General features: G+C 47.7%; 1 protein-coding gene across 2 annotated transcripts in view; it reads right to left on the reverse strand.

Annotated features, from left to right (window-relative positions):
- Positions 1–20,771, reverse strand: part of rnf123 (ring finger protein 123) — a 484,329-nt gene that overhangs the window by 378,370 nt on the left and 85,188 nt on the right. For both annotated transcript variants that reach the window (XM_084325137.1, XM_084325136.1), the window contains exons 15-17: positions 17,988–18,063; positions 17,120–17,235; positions 5,564–5,663 (exon numbers count right to left, since the gene is read on the reverse strand). In XM_084325137.1, coding sequence (XP_084181263.1) covers positions 5,564–5,663; positions 17,120–17,235; positions 17,988–18,063 — 292 coding nt within the window. The remainder of the gene's footprint in view (positions 1–5,563; positions 5,664–17,119; positions 17,236–17,987; positions 18,064–20,771) is intronic.

Raw genomic sequence — 20,771 nt, forward strand, 5'->3', positions numbered from 1 at the left:
AAAATATCACAGCCCCTAAGACTGGGAGCGTTCTAACTCTACTGAGCGAGCATGTACCCAACATTATATGAAAAATAAAAAGTCATTACGACGTTTTAGTGCACTTCAAGCGCTAAAGGGATTCATAACTTATAGCAGGGTCAATCTCAGTGTTAGTACTCATCTGTTTCTTTTCTTTTCATACCTTTTTAAGTGAACGTGGTCTTGTCCTTGTTGTATCCATGTGTAATGTTGATAGTAGTGGGTGTACACAGATGAAAGAGAGCAAGTCTGTGTCTGGGATATAGGTCCCGACTCCCAGGCTATTAGCCTAGCCATCCTCTCAGCCTCCGTCGTCTTAAATGCTATGTTCTTTTGGTAGAACTGTTCGGCTGCCGCAGGAGTGTTGAGAGAGTAGCAGATTCCGTTCATGGTTATTGGTATAAGCTGTAGTCACGAGATACCTGGGACGCGGTTTTTAGCCTTACGTATGTTATGTAGCTTGGCTTTTAGCCATAAACGCTGCTGAGTTTAACCCGGAAACGGAAATGGGAAATGCTGAAATAATAACGTGACTTATTCTAAAAGTTATAATTATTTTGTCTCATCTTGTTTTAGTCAACATAAATTAAGAGAGAATTCGTCATGGTTTTTGTAAACTACATTTTTGTGTCCTCAGTTGTGGTCAACGATATTTAATTAATAATTTAGTGACGTTGGCGTCACATGGTGTTCAATAACGTGACGTCACGTCTCGTTGTCGTTGCGGGAAAAAGCTTTGTTGACGAAGATCTTTTGTCATCAAATTCGTTGACAAAATTAACACTGCCTACTGTTGGTCTGGGGAGGGTGTAGACTACCACATGCTACCCTACTGTCAGTCTGGGGAGGGTGTAGACTACCACATGCTGCCCTACTGTCGGTCTGGGGAGGGTGTAGACTACCGCATGCTGCCCTACTGTCAGTCTGGGGAGGGTGTAGACTACCACATGCTGCCCTACTGTCAGTCTGGGGAGGGTGTAGACTACCACATGCTGCCCTACTGTCAGTCTGGGGAGGGTGTAGACTACCACATGCTGCCCTACTGTCGGTCTGGGGAGGGTGTAGACTACCACATGCTGCCCTACTGTCGGTCTGGGGAGGGTGTAGAATACCACATGCTGCCCTACTGTCAGTCTGGGGAGGGTGTAGACTACCACATGCTGCCCTACTGTCAGTCTGGGGAGGGTGTAGACTACCACATGCTGCCCTACTGTCAGTCTGGGGAGGGTGTAGACTACCACATGCTGCCCTACTGTCAGTCTGGGGAGGGTGTAGACTACCACATGCTGCCCTACTGTCAGTCTGGGGAGGGTGTAGACTACCACATGCTGCCCTACTGTCAGTCTGGGGAGGGTGTAGACTACCACATGCTGCCCTACTGTCAGTCTGGGGAGGGTGTAGACTACCACATGCTGCCCTACTGTCGGTCTGGGGAGGGTGTAGACTACCACATGCTGCCCTACTGTCGGTCTGGGGAGGGTGTAGACTACCACATGCTGCCCTACTGTCAGTCTGGGGAGGGTGTAGACTACCACATGCTGCCCTACTGTCTGTCTGGGGAGGGTGTAGACTACCACATGCTGCCCTACTGTCTGTCTGGGGAGGGTGTAGACTACCACATGCTGCCCTACTGTCTGTCTGGGGGAGGGTGTAGACTACCACATGCTGCCCTACTGTCAGTCTGGGGAGGGTGTAGACTACCACATGCTGCCCTACTGTCAGTCTGGGGAGGGTGTAGACTACCACATGCTGCCCTACTGTCAGTCTGGGGAGGGTGTAGACTACCACATGCTGCCCTACTGTCGGTCTGGGGAGGGTGTAGACTACCACATGCTGCCCTACTGTCAGTCTGGGGAGGGTGTAGACTATACCACATGCTGCCCTACTGTCGGTCTGGGGAGGGTGTAGAATACCACATGCTGCCCTACTGTCGGTCTGGGGAGGGTGTAGACTACCACATGCTGCCCTACTGTCAGTCTGGGGAGGGTGTAGACTACCACATGCTGCCCTACTGTCAGTCTGGGGAGGGTGTAGAAGGACCACATGCTGCCCTACTGTCTGTCTGGGGAGGGTGTAGACTACCACATGCTGCCCTACTGTCAGTCTGGGGAGGGTGTAGACTACCACATGCTGCCCTACTGTCAGTCTGGGGAGGGTGTAGACTACCACATGCTGCCCTACTGTCGGTCTGGGGAGGGTGTAGACTACCACATGCTGCCCTACTGTCAGTCTGGGGAGGGTGTAGACTACCACATGCTGCCCTACTGTCAGTCTGGGGAGGGTGTAGACTACCACATGCTGCCCTACTGTCAGTCTGGGGAGGGTGTAGACTACCACATACTGCCCTACTGTTGGTCTGGGGAGGGTGTAGACTACCACATGCTGCCCTACTGTCAGTCTGGGGAGGGTGTAGACTACCACATGCTGCCCTACTGTCGGTCTGGGGAGGGTGTAGACTACCACATGCTGCCCTACTGTTGGTCTGGGGAGGGTGTAGACTATACCACATGCTGCCCTACTGTCGGTCTGGGGAGGGTGTAGACTACCACATGCTGCCCTACTGTCAGTCTGGGGAGGGTGTAGACTACCTACCACATGCTGCCCTACTGTCAGTCTGGGGAGGGTGTAGACTACCACATGCTGCCCTACTGTCGGTCTGGGAAGGGTGTAGACTACCACATGCTGCCCTACTGTTGGTCTGGGGAGGGTGTGTAGACTACCACATGCTGCCCTACTGTCGGTCTGGGGAGGGTGTAGACTACCACATGTTGCCCTACTGTCCGTCTGGGGAGGGTGTGTAGACTACCACATGCTGCCCTACTGTTGGTCTGGGGAGGGTGTAGACTACCACATGCTGCCCTACTGTCGGTCTGGGGAGGGTGTAGACTACCACATGCTGCCCTACTGTTGGTCTGGGGAGGGTGTAGACTATACCACATGCTGCCCTACTGTCGGTCTGGGGAGGGTGTAGACTACCACATGCTGCCCTACTGTCAGTCTGGGGAGGGTGTAGACTACCTACCACATGCTGCCCTACTGTCAGTCTGGGGAGGGTGTAGACTACCACATGCTGCCCTACTGTCGGTCTGGGAAGGGTGTAGACTACCACATGCTGCCCTACTGTTGGTCTGGGGAGGGTGTGTAGACTACCACATGCTGCCCTACTGTCGGTCTGGGGAGGGTGTAGACTACCACATGTTGCCCTACTGTCGGTCTGGGGAGGGTGTGTAGACTACCACATGCTGCCCTACTGTTGGTCTGGGGAGGGTGTAGACTACCACATGCTGCCCTACTGTCGGTCTGGGGAGGGTGTGTAGACTACCACATGCTGCCCTGCTGTTGGTCTGGGGAGGGTGTAGATGTAGACTATACCACATGCTGCCCTACTGTCAGTCTGGGGAGGGTGTAGATGTAGACTATACCACATGCTGCCCTACTGTCAGTCTGGGGAGGGTGTAGATGTAGACTATACCACATGCTGCCCTACTGTTGGTCTGGGGAGGGTGTAGACTACCACATGCTGCCCTACTGTCAGTCTGGGGAGGGTGTAGATGTAGACTATACCACATGCTGCCCTACTGTTGGTCTGGGGAGGGTGTAGACTACCACATGCTGCCCTACTGTTGGTCTGGGGAGGGTGTAGACTACCACATGCTGCCCTACTGTTGGTCTGGGGAGGGTGTAGACTACCACATGCTGCCCTACTGTCGGTCTGGGGAGGGTGTAGACTATACCACATGCTGCCCTACTGTTGGTCTGGGGAGGGTGTAGACTACCACATGCTGCCCTACTGTCGGTCTGGGGAGGGTGTAGACTACCACATGCTGCCCTACTGTCAGTCTGGGGAGGGTGTAGACTACCTACCACATGCTGCCCTACTGTCAGTCTGGGGAGGGTGTAGACTATACCACATGCTGCCCTACTGTCGGTCTGGGGAGGGTGTAGACTACCACATGCTGCCCTACTGTCAGTCTGGGGAGGAGGGTGTAGACTACCACATGCTGCCTACTGTCGGTCTGGGGAGGGTGTAGACTACCACATGCTGCCCTACTGTCGGTCTGGGGAGGGTGTGTAGACTACCACATGCTGCCCTACTGTCAGTCTGGGGAGGGTGTAGACTACCACATGCTGCCCTACTGTCGGTCTGGGGAGGGTGTAGACTACCACATGCTGCCCTACTGTCAGTCTGGGGAGGGTGTAGACTACCACATGCTGCCTACTGTCGGTCTGGGGAGGGTGTAGACTACCACATGCTGCCCTACTGTCGGTCTGGGGAGGGTGTGTAGACTACCACATGCTGCCCTACTGTCAGTCTGGGGAGGGTGTAGACTACCACATGCTGCCCTACTGTCGGTCTGGGGAGGGTGTAGACTACCACATGCTGCCCTACTGTCAGTCTGGGGAGGGTGTAGACTACCACATGCTGCCCTACTGTCAGTCTGGGGAGGGTGTAGAAGGACCACATGCTGCCCTACTGTCTGTCTGGGGAGGGTGTAGACTACCACATGCTGCCCTACTGTCAGTCTGGGGAGGGTGTAGACTACCACATGCTGCCCTACTGTCGGTCTGGGGAGGGTGTAGACTACCACATGCTGCCCTACTGTCGGTCTGGGGAGGGTGTAGACTACCACATGCTGCCCTACAGTCAGTCTGGGGAGGGTGTAGACTACCACATGCTGCCCTACTGTCGGTCTGGGGAGGGTGTAGACTACCACATGCTGCCCTACTGTCGGTCTGGGGAGGGTGTAGACTACCACATGCTGCCCTACAGTCAGTCTGGGGAGGGTGTAGACTACCACATGCTGCCCTACTGTCAGTCTGGGGAGGGTGTAGACTACCACATGCTGCCCTACTGTCGGTCTGGGGAGGGTGTAGACTACCACATGCTGCCCTACTGTCAGTCTGGGGAGGGTGTAGACTATCACATGCTGCCCTACTGTTGGTCTGGGGAGGGTGTAGACTACCACATGCTGCCCTACTGTCAGTCTGGGGAGGGTGTAGACTACCACATGCTGCCCTACTGTTGGTCTGGGGAGGGTGTAGACTACCACATGCTGCCCTACTGTCAGTCTGGGGAGGGTGTAGACTACCACATGCTGCCCTACTGTTGGTCTGGGGAGGGTGTAGACTACCACATGCTGCCCTACTGTCAGTCTGGGGAGGGTGTAGACTACCACATGCTGCCCTACTGTCAGTCTGGGGAGGGTGTAGACTATACCACATGCTGCCCTACTGTCGGTCTGGGGAGGGTGTAGACTATACCACATGCTGCCCTACTGTTGGTCTGGGGAGGGTGTAGACTACCACATGCTGCCCTACTGTTGGTCTGGGGAGGGTGTAGACTACCACATGCTGCCCTACTGTCAGTCTGGGGAGGGTGTAGACTACCACATGCTGCCCTGCTGTTGGTCTGGGGAGGGTGTAGACTACCACATGCTGCCCTACTGTTGGTCTGGGGAGGGTGTAGACTACCACATGCTGCCCTACTGTCAGTCTGGGGAGGGTGTAGACTAGTAGTAGATGAGTAAATTAACTCTTGTACCTTCGATCCTCTTCTTGAGTCTCTGACAGCCTCTCTCGTAAGCACGGCGCCTCAGACGCTCATCTGCCGTCTCATCTTGAGGCTCACGCTCATTTTTCCCCTGAAAAAACACAATCACCTGTTACTATCCACTTGTTACTCAGCTGATAGTTGTGCCCTTCCTGATGACTTGTACAGAACTTGTAAGTCGCTTTGGATAAAAGAGTCAGCTAAATGACTAAATGTAAATGTAATGTACTATAAGTCAGTCAGCCAGTCAGTCAGTCAGTCAGCCAGCCAATCAGTCAGCCATTCAGTCAGCCAGCTAGCCAACCAATCAGCCAGTCAGTCAGTCAGCCATTCAGTCAGCCAGCTAGCCAACCAATCAGTCAGCCATTCAGTCAGCCAGCTAGCCAACCAATCAGTCAGCCATTCAGTCAGCCAACTAGCCAACCAATCAGTCAGCCATTCAGTCAGCCAACTAGCCAACCAATCAGTCAGCCAATCAGTTACCCATTCAGTCAGCCATTCAGTCAGCCAACTAGCCAACCAATCAGTCAGCCAATCAGTCAGCCATTCAGTCAGCCAATCAGTCAGCCATTCAGTCAGCCAGCTAGCCAACCAATCAGTCAGCCATTCAGTCAACCAATCAGTCAGCCATTCAGTCAGCCAATCAGTCAGCCAATCAGTCAGCCATTCAGTCAGCCAATCAGTCAGCCATTCAGTCAGCCATTCAGTCAGCCAATCAGTCAGCCATTCAGTCAGCCAGCTAGCCAACCAATCAGTCAGCCATTCAGTCAACCAATCAGTCAGCCATTCAGTCAGCCAGTAAGTCAGTCAGCCAATCAGTCAGCCATTCAGTCAGCCAGCTAGCCAACCATTCAGTCAGCCAGTAAGTCAACCAATCAGTCAGCCATTCAGTCAGCCAGTAAGTCAGCGGCCGATGATATTTAGTGAGCAGGGTGATATTTAGTGAGCAGGGTGTAGATGATATTTAGTGAGCAGGGTGTAGATGATATTTAGTGAGCAGGGTGTAGATGATATTTAGTGAGCAGGGTGTAGATGATATTTAGTGAGCAGGGTGTAGATGATATTTAGTGAGCAGGGTGTAGATGATATTTAGTGAGCAGGGTGTAGATGATATTTAGTGAGCAGGGTGTAGATGATATTTAGTGAGCAGGGTGTAGATGATATTTAGTGAGCAGGGTGTAGATGATATTTAGTGAGCAGGGTGATATTTAGTGAGCAGGGTGTAGATGATATTTAGTGAGCAGGGTGATATTTAGTGAGCAGGGTGATATTTAGTGAGCAGGGTGATATTTAGTGAGCAGGGTGTAGATGATATTTAGTGAGCAGGGTGATATTTAGTGAGCAGGGTGTAGATGATATTTAGTGAGCAGGGTGTAGATGATATTTAGTGAGCAGGGTGATATTTAGTGAGCAGGGTGTAGATGATATTTAGTGAGCAGGGTGTAGATGATATTTAGTGAGCAGGGTGATATTTAGTGAGCAGGGTGATATTTAGTGAGCAGGGTGATATTTAGTGAGCAGGGTGGCCGATGGCAGAATACTTAGTAATTACTTAATAATAACAAATGAGATGTGAGGGGCGGCTACGTGGCGTAGTGGGCAAGGCGCTCGCCACAAATGCTGGAGACGCTGGGCTCGCCTGTTCGAGCCCAGCGCTCCACATTGCTTTCAGTTTAGCTGGTCGTTCATACTAATACACATTGGCCGTATTAGGGGGTGGGAAACTGATGGGTGGGGATCGGGCGTTGTGGACAGCGACTCCTACAGGTCGGTTGGTGCGCCTGCGCAGTAGAATCAGGAAGTGTCGGGGGCAGCGTGAGCCTCCCACGCGTTACTCCTCGCCACTGAGAGATCGAGCTGCGCAGGTGAAAAGATGCGACTGCTGTTACCTCAAGTACCGGAGGGGACTTGTGCTATGTATGACTTAGTCCACATTGCAGCCGGCTTGTGGGAGGCAAGAAACAGCGTTCGTGACAGGGGAGGGTTGAATTGGATGATACGAAATTGGGATGGGAGAAAATATAGAAAATGGGAGAAAAAGTGGATAAAAAAAACAAATGAGATGTGACATTTCTGAACTTAAATTACATAGTGTTTACCTTTTTTTTTTTTACTTTTTTTTTTTTTTACTTTTTTTTTTATCGTTTATCGCTTTTCTGGTCAAGCATGACCGACAGAAACAGGTTGAAATGGGATGTAGAGCAGGGGAAGACACTGAGAAAATACGGCGGGTCCGGGAATCGAACTCGTGTACCCCAGATCCGTGACGAGCACGGTTTTCCCCGACGCAGAAATAGCGCCGAGATATGCGCTGAGCTACGGGAGCTCCCCCCATACATAGTGTTTACTTTAACCAACAGTAGCCTAAATAAACATGGAGTTACCTTAAATTTTGCCTGACAAAATATTGCAGTATTTCTTTCCCTTCGTAATATCAGTACATGTTGGTACTCTAAAGTAGATCTGGTCATGTAGAGTGTAGATGATGTGGTGATCTAGTCATGTAGAGTGTAGATGATGTGGTGATCTAGTCATGTAGAGTGTAGATGATGTGTAGATCTAGTCATGTAGAGTGTAGATGATCTAAAGTAGATCTGGTCGTGTAGAGTGTAGATGATCTAAAGTAGATCTGGTCATGTAGAGTGTAGATGATCTAAAGTAGATCTAGTCATGTTGCGTGTAGATGATCTAAAGTAGATCTAGTCATGTTGAGTGTAGATGATCTAAAGTAGATCTAGTCATGTTGAGTGTAGATGATCTAAAGTAGATCTAGTCATGTTGAGTGTAGATGATCTAAAGTAGATCTAGTCATGTAGAGTGTAGATGATCTAAAGTAGATCTGGTCATCTAAAGTAGATCTAGTCGTGTAGAGTGTAGATCAGTGTTTCCCAACCAGGTGGTACGTGAAAAGATTTTGAAAAGTAAAAAAAAAATTGGGGGCATTCAAATTAAGTAATCATTTGCTGGCTATAATTATATTATTATTGGCGCTGAGTTCAGCTTCCCGCCCGCCGGCGCCGGACTGTCTGTCAGCTGTCAGGTGTTCATTGAGAAAAAAAAAAACTCTGAATTATCATCATTGTAGTGGCGCGCTGGCTAGCAAAACAACATCCTATCAAGTGAATGCGCTGGTGTTTATTGAGATAAAAATCATTATGGATCAATGGCTGAGTCGAGCTGGTTCATCCAGAAACAATGTAAAGCATATATGTTCGCTTTGCAGTTGGATGAATAGACGGATGTCAGTGGGGAAGCACAACTGATTGCGTTTGTGCGTTACAAAGACACTTTGGAGATGAACGAGCACATTCTGTTTTTCAAGAAACTCACGGGGAGAACTACTGGACAGGACATTTCTAACGTTATTGACAATTTTTTCTCTCAACAAAAGCTGGATTGGAAATACTGCTCTCATGTGTGCACAGACGGCGCTGCGGCGATGACCGGCAGAGTAAATGGATTAATGGCACGTAAAAAAGGTAAACCCTGACGTTACATCTCAGCACTAGCTGAGAATGAGTCCAGAGTTAAATGATGTTTTGAATGATGCCGTAAAAGTGGTCAACTTCATACAGTCCAGGCCTTTGAATCATAGACTGTTTCAGTCACTTTGTGAAGACGGTGGGTCAGAACATAAACAGCTCCTGCTTCACACCGACGTCATGTGGTTATCCCGAGGGAAGTCGTTACAGCGGCTGTTCGAGCTGCGCAATGAAGTGAGGGCATTTCTGTCTGAGTACACACACCCCCTTGTGGCGATGTTCGACGATGCAGACTGGGTAGGCCGGCTGCCTGTAGCTGTTCCGCAACCGTTCCTACTTCCGGGGTAGGCCTGATTGGCCCCGACAGGCATGTGACGCGCCGCGGCCACGCCCCGCGGCAGCCCCAGGAGCAAGCGCGCTACTGCTGGAGTTCGCTTCGCCTTTCACATCGCTGCCGTTGGCGAAAGCAAACAAATTAATGACTAATTCGGTCAGAAATAACGTTAGTAAGCACTGCTTATATGCTTATTATGTCTGCGGGGTACAGTAAACGTTTCTCCCGGTACATTCTGAAGAGCACACCGCTGTATGTTGGAGAACCAGCGGTTTTCCTCACTCGAGTGAGACTAAAGCCGTGCACAGCTCAGCCCTGTGAGACGCTTATGTCTGCGGGGTACAGTAAACGTTTCTCCCGGTACATTCTGAAGAGCACACCGCTGTATGTTGGAGAACCAGCGGTCTTCCTCACTCGAGTGAGACTAAAGCCGTGCACTGCACAGTCTCTAACAGTGTAACAGTAAGAAGCATTTTGGATAAAAGTATTCTGTACTTCTGTATGACAACAATGTATGCCTTTCAAATGTTAAATGATTAAATAATACACAGCGAAATCTACGCTCTCGCCTCTCATCCTGCTTTCGCCAACGGCAGCGATGTGAAAGGCGAAGCGAACTCCAGCAGTAGAGCGCTTGCTCCTGGGGCTGCCGCGGGGCGTGGCCGCGGCGGGTCACGTGCCTGTCGGGGCCAATCAGGCCTACCCCAGAAGTAGGAACGGTTGCGAAACAGCTACAGGCAGCCCGGCTGCGTGAATATTAAAGGCAACCAACTTGTGTTCAGCTTTTCGTTCAGCGTTTCTCTGATTGGCCACACGGCCACGTGACCGCCCTAGCACACGCCCTTTTCCGCTGAGAGACGCGGCAGAAGCGCTGGTCGAACCAGTTCAGACAGAGGTGTTTATTTATATTAATAAACATATCTACTAGAAACACTGGTGTTCTGTTGTGTGACTGTACTAAACTCTTCCACCACATGACCGACATTTGACATACAGTACACCTCCTATCTATGTTGGGATTATGTTTGGTCATGACAAAACAATAAAAATCGCTACTGTTAGTAATGCTGCCACCACCCACTTCAATGACAGAGCTCTCATATTTGCGAATGCATAAACTATATCTTAAATTATGGCGATGTGTCTAATATGGCTGTCGCGAAGTCATTGATAAGCGACAGCCATATTAGACACATAGCCATAATTTAAGATATAGTTTATGCATTCGCAAAATATGAGAGCGCTGTCATTGAAGGGCTTCCTACAACAGAGCACCGCCGCTGCTGCTGCTGAAGCTGGATCAAGCCGCGGGCGGTGCACGGAAGCCGGGGAAAAACCACTGCGTCGCCCCGCTGGCGCTTCAGCAGCCTCCACGGGCGAAATAACATATAACGTTACAGCGTACAGTTCCACACTGATGTACAGTGAGTGTTTAATATGGCTGTCGCGAAGTCATTGATAAGCGACAGCCATATTAGACACATAGCCATAATTTAAGATATAGTTTATGCATTCGCAAAATATGAGAGTGCTGTCATTGAAGGGCTTCAACGGAGCACCGCCGCTGCTGCTGCTGGAGATGAAGTGATGTACAGTGACGAGTGAATCTGGTAGTTGGTTGTTAAAAACGCGAAACATAATAACGTTACGCTTTCTAGTTCAGCGCATTTCATAACTGTATGGGCTTTGTTTATACTTCAGAGGTGATGTACAGTGACGAGTGAATCTGGTAGTTGGTTGTTAAAAACGCGAAACATAATAATCAGTCAGCAGCGCTCCACTGCTACCGCAGCTGAACACAAGTTGGTTGGTACAGCAGCTTAAGTTGGTTGGTAGTGGTACACAAGTTGGTTGCCCGCGCTGCCGCTTGCTCCTTGGATTTCATTTGGGACGTGGGAGGGGCTGCCGCTTGGCTGCGCGTGGGGGCGGGGGGTCGTGGCCAATCAGAGAAAAGCCGAACACAAGTTTGTTGCCTTTAATATTCACGCAGCCCGGCTGCGTGGGATACCTCTCTGAACTCAACCAGCTGAATCTCTCTCTTCAAGGTAAAGACACAACTGTTCTTAGCTTGTATGACAGGCTCAAGTGTCACATTAATTGGTGAGTTACTAACTTTTTTTTAAGTCTTTAAACAATGGCTATTATAATTTATATGATTAGTTATGATTGAATATATGATTTAAGTGTCACATTAATTGTCGCATTGGGTCACACAAACAAAACTCTCCTCTTCTCTATCTCTCCTCATCATTTCTCTCCTTCTTCCACTCCCAGGTTTCACCTTAGCTACACACACACACACACACACACACACACACACACACACACACACACACACACACACACACACACACACACACACACACACACACACACACACACACACACACACACACACACACACACACACACACACACACACACACACACACACACACACACACACACACACACACACACACACACACACACACACACACACACACAGGATGGGCCGCCATGTCAATTTTAATGTAGGGCCGCTGTGCCACGTATCGGCCGCTGTGCCAATTTTAATGTACGTGCCGATTTGACTATACACTGCTCTGTGCTGTCATGGTGGCTGGTGGCTATCCATGGTGAATGGTGTCTCAGAACTAAAGCTTTACTTCAATAAACTGCCAACCTGTGTGACCATGTGACTTTATCCAGGTCTCTCTCACACACACACACACACACACACACACACAGCCCGTCTGCCACAATATAATAGACTATTAATTTATTAATTATACATCCTGGGCATCACCACGATTGATCGCGTAGTAGGTGGTACTTTTGGTTGGCTTGAAATGCTTTGGTGGTACAGTACTCAAAAAAGGTTGGGAACCACTGGTGTAGATGATCTAAAGTAGATCTAGTCATGTAGAGTTTAGATGATGTGTAGATCTAGTGATGTAGAGTGCAGATGATGTGTAGATCTAGTCATGTTGAGTGTAGATGATCTAAAGTAGATCTAGTCATGTAGAGTTTAGATGATGTGTAGATCTAGTGATGTAGAGTGCAGATGATGTGTAGATCTAGTGATGTAGAGTGCAGATGATGTGTAGATCTAGTCGTGTTGAGTGCAGATGATGTGTAGATCTAGTCGTGTTGAGTGCAGATGATGTGTAGATCTAGTGATGTAGAGTGTAGATGATGTGTAGATCTAGTCGTGTTGAGTGCAGATGATGTGTAGATCTAGTGATGTAGAGTGCAGATGATGTGTAGATCTAGTCATGTAGAGTGCAGATGAAGTGTAGATCTAGTCATGTAGAGTGTAGATGATGTGTAGATCTAGTCATGTAGAGTGTAGATGATGTGTAGATCTAGTCGTGTTGAGTGCAGATGATGTGTAGATCTAGTCGTGTTGAGTGCAGATGATGTGTAGATCTAGTCGTGTTGAGTGCAGATGATGTGTAGATCTAGTCGTGTTGAGTGTAGATGATGTGTAGATCTAGTGATGTAGAGTGCAGATGATGTGTAGATCTAGTCATGTAGAGTGCAGATGATGTGTAGATCTAGTCATGTAGAGTGCAGATGATGTGTAGATCTAGTCATGTAGAGTGTAGATGATGTGTAGATCTAGTCATGTAGAGTGTAGATGATGTGTAGATCTAGTCATGTAGAGTGCAGATGATGTGTAGATCTAGTCATGTAGAGTGCAGATGATGTGTAGATCTAGTCATGTAGAGTGCAGATGATGTGTAGATCTAGTCATGTAGAGTGTAGATGATGTGTAGATCTAGTCATGTAGAGGGTAGATGATGTGTAGATCTAGTCATGTAGAGTGTAGATGATGTGTAGATCTAGTCATGTAGAGTGTAGATGATGTGTAGATCTAGTCATGTAGAGTGTAGATGATGTGGAGATCTAGTCATGTAGAGTTTAGATGATGTGTAGATCTAGTGATGTAGAGTGCAGATGATGTGGAGATCTAGTCATGTAGAGTTTAGATGATGTGTAGATCTAGTGATGTAGAGTGCAGATGATGTGTAGATCTAGTGATGTAGAGTGTAGATGATGTGTAGATCTAGTCATGTAGAGTGTAGATGATGTGTAGATCTAGTCATGTAGAGTTTAGATGATGTGTAGATCTAGTCATGTAGAGTTTAGATGATGTGTAGATCTAGTGATGTAGAGTGCAGATGATGTGTAGATCTAGTCATGTAGAGTTTAGATGATGTGTAGATCTAGTGATGTAGAGTGCAGATGATGTGTAGATCTAGTGATGTAGAGTGCAGATGATGTGTAGATCTAGTGATGTAGAGTGCAGATGATGTGTAGATCTAGTGATGTAGAGCAGGGGTTCTCAACCTTTCTGCTGCCAAGGCACCCCTGTGTTCAATAAAATATTCCAGGGCACCCCTACATATGATAAAGACTTTTCCGGTCCTGTCTTTTTTGCTACAATGATGACAAAAGTGCTTGCTTTCAAAATAATGTTTATCTAAGAAACCGGGAAACCCATTTGTGTATATATGCAGGCTATATAATGCATTGTTAACAGGTGTTTCAGGTCTAAATGGCTTAGTACTGTTGACATTACACTGCTTGTAGTAGTAAATCAAATAGCATATTTCTTTAAATAAAATTACAGAAAATTATCACTAAAGTGCCATCTGTTACAGCTGCACTGTTCTCCATAAAAATAGCATATTTGGATAAGTTTGACCATTTCTCAAACAGAAAATCATGTATTTTTTTTAAATACAGAAAAGGATCACCAAGTTACCATTTCTCAAAAAATATAAATAAATACAGAAAATAAGCACTCGTTCACTCAGTGGACATTTCTAGCTCAATGCGAGGTCTGCTGCTGCTGGCTAATAATACGGTCAATACGTGGGGAGATCTTTGACAAGGCAACACGCATGTCATCCTCAAGGCTCAACTTGGCCCTATATTTTGTTTTCAGAGCTGTCATGGATGAAAAGCCAGCTTCACACAGATATGTGGTGCTGAATGGTATCAACACCTTAACTGCTGCATCATGAGATACTTGGTACTCAGCACCACACTCTGAAACTAGCTCTCCAGGTGGTATCAGATGAGATTTCAATGAGTTCTTCCAAGAGTTTGGATGGAGATGTGTCAGGAAGCTTTGTCTCAATGTTGTCTGTAAAGGTTTTTTTTATCCAGAGTAACTTGGTGATCCTTTTCTGTGTTTTATTAAATAATGATTTTCAGATTTTGAGAAATGGTCAAACTTATCCAAATATGGTATTTTCATGGAAAACAGTGCATCTGCAACAGATAGCACTTTAGTGATAATTTTCTGTAATCCAAAAATACTTAAAAAAAAAGAAAAAAAAGAGCACCCCTGGCAGCTCTCTGCGGCACCCCTGTTGAGAACCGCTGATGTAGAGTGTAGATGATGTGGAGATCTAGTCATGTAGAGTGTAGATGATGTGGAGATCTAGTCATGTAGAGGGTAGATGATGTGGAGATCTAGTCATGTAGAGGGTAGATGATGTGGAGATCTAGTCATGTAGAGTGTAGATGATGTGGAGATCTAGTCATGTAGAGGGTAGATGATGTGTAGATCTAGTCATGTAGAGTGTAGATGATGTGGAGATCTAGTCATGTAGAGTGTAGATGATGTGGAGATCTAGTCATGTATTGTAGAGGGTAGATGATGTGTAGATCTAGTCATGTAGAAGAGGGTAGATGATGTGGAGATCTAGTCATGTAGAGTGTAGATGATGTGGAGATCTAGTCATGTAGAGTGTAGATGATGTGTAGATCTAGTCATGTAGAGTGTAGATGATGTGGAGATCTAGTCATGTAGAGTGTAGATGAACTAAAGTAGATCTAGTCATGTAGAGTGTAGATGATGTGTAGATCTAGTCATGTAGAGTGCAGATGATGTGGAGATCTAGTCATGTAGAGTGTAGATGATGTGTAGATCTAGTCATGTAGAGTGCAGATGATGTGTAGATCTAGTCATGTAGAGTGCAGATGATGTGGAGATCTAGTCATGTAGAGTGCAGATGATATGGAGTAGATCCGTTTTTGCCGTTATTGTAGATGTTTATTACATTTGCTTGTTTGTTCATACAGTTGTATATTTTGGGGGAAACTAGTGATGTGGCTTGTTTGTAGTTGGATGAATATTTGTTTTTATCTTTGTATATTATTATTATTATTATTATTATTATTATTATTATTATTATTATTATTATTATTATTATTATTATTATCTAACCCTAGCCCTATCTGCATCTAACCCTATCTGCATCTAACCCTAACCCTATCTGCATCTAACCCTAACCCTATCTGCACAGGAGAAAACAACTCAGAACGAGGAGGGATCTTACCTGTTTAGCAAAATAAAATGTTGTGTGTCTGATGAAGATCCACCTCTATTGTTTGTCCTTGCAGTAAACAGTCAACCACAATCAGCAATTCAGTCAGTCAGTCAGTCTATGACAAAGTCAACTTATCAGCCAGTCAATGTTAACTCCTTGTTGATGTTCCTCGTCAGCCAGATGTACAGACGGTTAACCGTCAGGCTCCGGTCAGTGGGTCGTACAGACGGTTAACCAGCGGGCTCCGGTCAGTGGGTCGTACAGACGGTTAACCAGCGGGCTCCGCTCAGTGGGTCGTACAGACGGTTAACCATCAGGCTCCGGTCAGTGGGTCGTACAGACGGTTAACCAGCGGGCTCCGCTCAGTGGGTCGTACAGACGGTTAACCGTCAGGCTCCGCTCAGTGGGTCGTACAGACGGTTAACCAGCGGGCTCCGCTCAGTGGGTCGTACAGACGGTTAACCGTCAGGCTCCGGTCAGTGGGTCGTACAGACGGTTAACCGTCAGGCTCCGCTCAGTGGGTCGTACAGACGGTTAACCAGCGGGCTCCGGTCAGTGGGTCGTACAGACGGTTAACCAGCGGGCTCCGCTCAGTGGGTCGTACAGACGGTTAACCGTCAGGCTCCGGTCAGTGGGTCGTACAGACGGTTAACCGTCAGGCTCCGGTCAGTGGGTCGTACAGACGGTTAACCGTCAGGCTCCGCTCAGTGGGTCGTACAGACGGTTAACCGTCAGGCTCCGCTCAGTGGGTCGTACAGACGGTTAACCGTCAGGCTCCGCTCAGTGGGTCGTACAGACGGTTAACCGTCAGGCTCCGCTCAGTGGGTCGTACAGACGGTTAACCAGCGGGCTCCGCTCAGTGGGTCGTACAGACGGTTAACCGTCAGGCTCCGCTCAGTGGGTCGTACAGACGGTTAACCGTCAGGCTCCGGTCAGTGGGTCGTACAGACGGTTAACCAGCGGGCTCCGGTCAGTGGGTCGTACAGACGGTTAACCGTCAGGCTCCGCTCAGTGGGTCGTACAGACGGTTAACCAGCGGGCTCCGCTCAGTGGGTCGTACAGACGGTTAACCAGCGGGCTCCGCTCAGTGGGTCGTACAGACGGTTAACCAGCGGGCTCCGCTCAGTGGGTCGTACAGACGGTTAACCAGCGGGCTCCGCTCAGTGGGTCGTACAGACGGTTAACCGTCAGGCTCCGCTCAGTGGGTCGTACAGACGGTTAACCATCAGGCTCCGCTCAGTGGGTCGTACAGACGGTTAACCAGCGGGCTCCGCTCAGTGGGTCGTACAGACGGTTAACCGTCAGGCTCCGGTCAGTGGGTCGTACAGACGGTTAACCAGCGGGCTCCGGTCAGTGGGTCGTACAGACGGTTAACCAGCGGGCTCCGGTCAGTGGGTCGTACCTCCTTGTCGAAGCGTGTCGGCCACCAGGTGGTGGGGATGAGCTCCTCCAGTCCGGCCTCCTTCACCCTCAGAGGAGTCTTGATGTAGAAGAACACCACAGAACGAAGCACATCGAATGTAACGCACCGTTAAAGATTATAGTAGGTTTACAGGACTGACTTTGAGGTCCCATGTTACAGGAGGGGTGTTTGTTTTGCCTTGGTGTTGCTTTAGCAGTCTTACAATGCTGCTATCTGAAACATATCTAAACTTGGTGTTTAGCAGTCTGCTGCTATCTGAAACATATCTAAACTTGGTGTTTAGCAGTCTGCTGCTATCTGAAACATATCTAAACTTGGTGTTTAGCAGTCTGCTGCTATCTGAAACATATCTAAACATGGTGTTTAGCAGTCTGCTGCTATCTGAAACATATCTAAACATGGTGTTTAGCAGTCTGCTGCTATCTGAAACATATCTAAACATGGTGTTTAGCAGTCTGCTGCTATCTGAAACATATCTAAACATGGTGTTTAGCAGTCTGCTGCTATCTGAAACATAAACATGGTGTTTAGCAGTCTGCTGCTATCTGAAACATATCTAAACAGTGTGTTTAGCAGTCTGCTGCTATCTGAAACATAAACATGGTGTTTAGCAGTCTGCTGCTATCTGAAACATAAACATGGTGTTTAGCAGTCTGCTGCTATCTGAAACATATCTAAACATGGAGCCTGTATTACTGGGCTAGTAAAGATGGCAACATAAAGAGTAGTAGTGTAGAGTAGCCATACAAACAAAGGACATATCCAGTCGATTACAGGGTTAGAGTTAGAGTCAGGGTTAGGGTCAGGGTCAAAGTCAGGGTCATGGGTCATGGTGCAGTGAGAGGATATAGGACGTTGCTCAGCAGATACTTCCTGGACCTTTCATGGCGCAGGATGGCTGTGGTCAGACGGAGGTAGTGGATCTGAGACAGAAAACAGAGGACACGAGGACATTAGTGTGATACTAGTGTGCTAATAGGACATTAGTGTGATAATAGGACATTAGTGTGCCAATAGGACATTAGTGTGATAATAAGACATTAGTGTGATAATAGTGATAATAGGACATTAGTGTGATAATAGTGATAATAGGACATTAGTGTGATAATGGGATCAAGTCAAGTCAAGAGTTTTATTTGTCACGGCATACAAGTATACAATGAAATGCGGGGGGTCTTGCCCGCAACGATGTGCATAATACAATAGTAATATATAATAATATAATAAGAATCCAATAGAACGACATTGTGCAATAATACAAGTAATCAAAGTAGGGCATATCGGTATATGTACATGAGTTATTTACAGAGCATGGTAGGACATGCTAGGTCCTGTGGTAGTGCAGTAAACTGTTAGCTACGGATGAGGCACTGGGTCTTTATGTACACTGCTATGCAATGCTATATTATACAATCTCAAGTTATACTATACTATTCTTAAGTGACCTTTCCTTTTGTAAAGTGACCATAAGTGTGAGCGTGTGCAGCATGAGTGTGTGTTTGCTCATGTTAAAGTGGCTGCTAGTGTGTGAGCGTGTGCAGTGTGTGTGTTGTGTGTGTGTTCATGTGTGCTTGTGTGTGGAGAGTTCAGTGTTCAAGGCTCTGATGGCCTGGGGGAAGAAGCTGAGCCGAAGTCTCTCTGTCCTAGTAGCTGGTGTTCGCAGGCGTCTGCCTGACCTCAGCAGCTTGAACAGGCTGTAGTTGGGGTGGTGGGGGTCTTTCATTATTCTGCAGGCTCTGGATTTGCACCTCCTGTTATATAGGACCTGCAGGGGTGGTAGTGCAATACCCGTAGTACGCTCAGCTGAGCGCACCACTCTCTGTAGGGCCTTCTTGTCCTGTGCCGTGCTGTTTCCATACCAGGCAGTGATGTTTCCAGTCAAGATGCTCTCTACAGCTCTGGAGTAGAAGGACTGGAGTATCTTCCCCGATACTCTGAACTTCCTTAACTGTCTCAGGTGGTAGAGGCGCTGCTTCGCCTTTTTTACGACTGAGTCTATGTGTGTTGTCCATGTCAGATCCTCTGAGATGTGGACCCCCAGGTACTTGAAGGACATTAGTGTGATAATAGGATAATAGGACATTAGTGTGATAATAGGATAATAGGACATTAGTGTGATAATAGGATAATAGGACATTAGTGTGATAATAGTACATTAGTGTGATAATAGGACATTAGTGTGTGATAATAGGACATTAGTGTGATAATAGGACATTAGTGTGATAATAGGACATTAGTGTGATGCGGTCAATAAGGCTGCAGCTACACTGGTCCATCAATGAATAGATAGAAAAGTGACGGAAGGTATTACTGTCCGTTGGTTTATTTTTTAATTAGAACCTAATTCTGTCTGTCCAAAAATGTAAAACAGATGTAGACGGACAGACACAGTGGATCAATGCAGCCGCATAACGTTAAAGATCAAAGTAAGCGCTCTACAGATATTGAGCGTCATTTTGTAAAATGTCCGCTATCCCCGGTAATACCGGTGTTGTCATGAGTTTACTAGTCAGGGGAAACTCCACATGACCATGGGGCCTACAGGACACTAGGAACAGGTTAGTCAGGGGAAACTCCACATGACCATGGCCAGCCTACAGGACACTAGAACAGGGGAAACTCCACATGACCATGGCCAGCCTACAGGACACTATGAACAGGGTTCCACATGACCATGGCAAGCCTACAGGACACTATGAACAGGGTTCCACATGACCATGGCAAGCCTATAGGACACTATGAACAGGGTTCCACATGACCATGGCAAGCCTACAGGACACTAGGAACAGGGTTCCACATGACCATGGCAAGCCTACAGGACACTAGGAACAGGGTTCCACATGACCATGGCAAGCCTATAGGACACTATGAACAGGGTTCCACATGACCATGGCAAGCCTACAGGACACTATGAACAGGGTTCCACATGACCATGGCAAGCCTATAGGACACTAGGAACAGGGTTCCACATGACCATGGCAAGCCTATAGGACACTAGGAACAGGGTTCCACATGACCATGGCAAGCCTATAGGACACTATGAACAGGGTTCCACATGACCATGGCAAGCCTACAGGACACTAGGAACAGGGTTCCACATGACCATGGCAAGCCTATAGGACACTAGGAACAGGGTTCCACATGACCATGGCAAGCCTACAGGACACTAGGAACAGGGTTCCCACAGACATTGCAAAATTAAATTCAAGTACTTTTCCCAGCACTATTTTTCATTTTAAAAGGGCATTTAAAAGGATTTAATTCACTTTTAAATGCTGTTTCTTTATAGAAGAAAAAATCAGATCCAATATTTCTAATATCTAATATTGTGGACATGGTTGAGGAGTACAAATACCTCGGTGTGCACATCGGCAACAAACTGAACGGGTCAAAACACGCAGAGGCACACTGTACAAGAAGGGCCAGAGCCGACTCTACTTCCTCAGAAGGCTGAGATCCTTCAATGTCTGTACAAGGATGTTGAGGATGTTCTATGAGTCGGTGGTGGCAGGTGCCTTCTTGTACGCTGTGACCTGCTGGGGCAGCGGACTGAGAGCAGGGGACACAAACAGGCTGGATAAGCTGGTCAGGAAGGCCAGTAGCGTGGTTGGGGTGGAGCTGGACTCTCTAG

Source organism: Notolepis coatsorum (genome assembly GCF_963971535.1).
Source record: "Notolepis coatsorum genome assembly, chromosome: 11".
NCBI lineage: Eukaryota > Metazoa > Chordata > Actinopteri > Aulopiformes > Paralepididae > Notolepis > Notolepis coatsorum.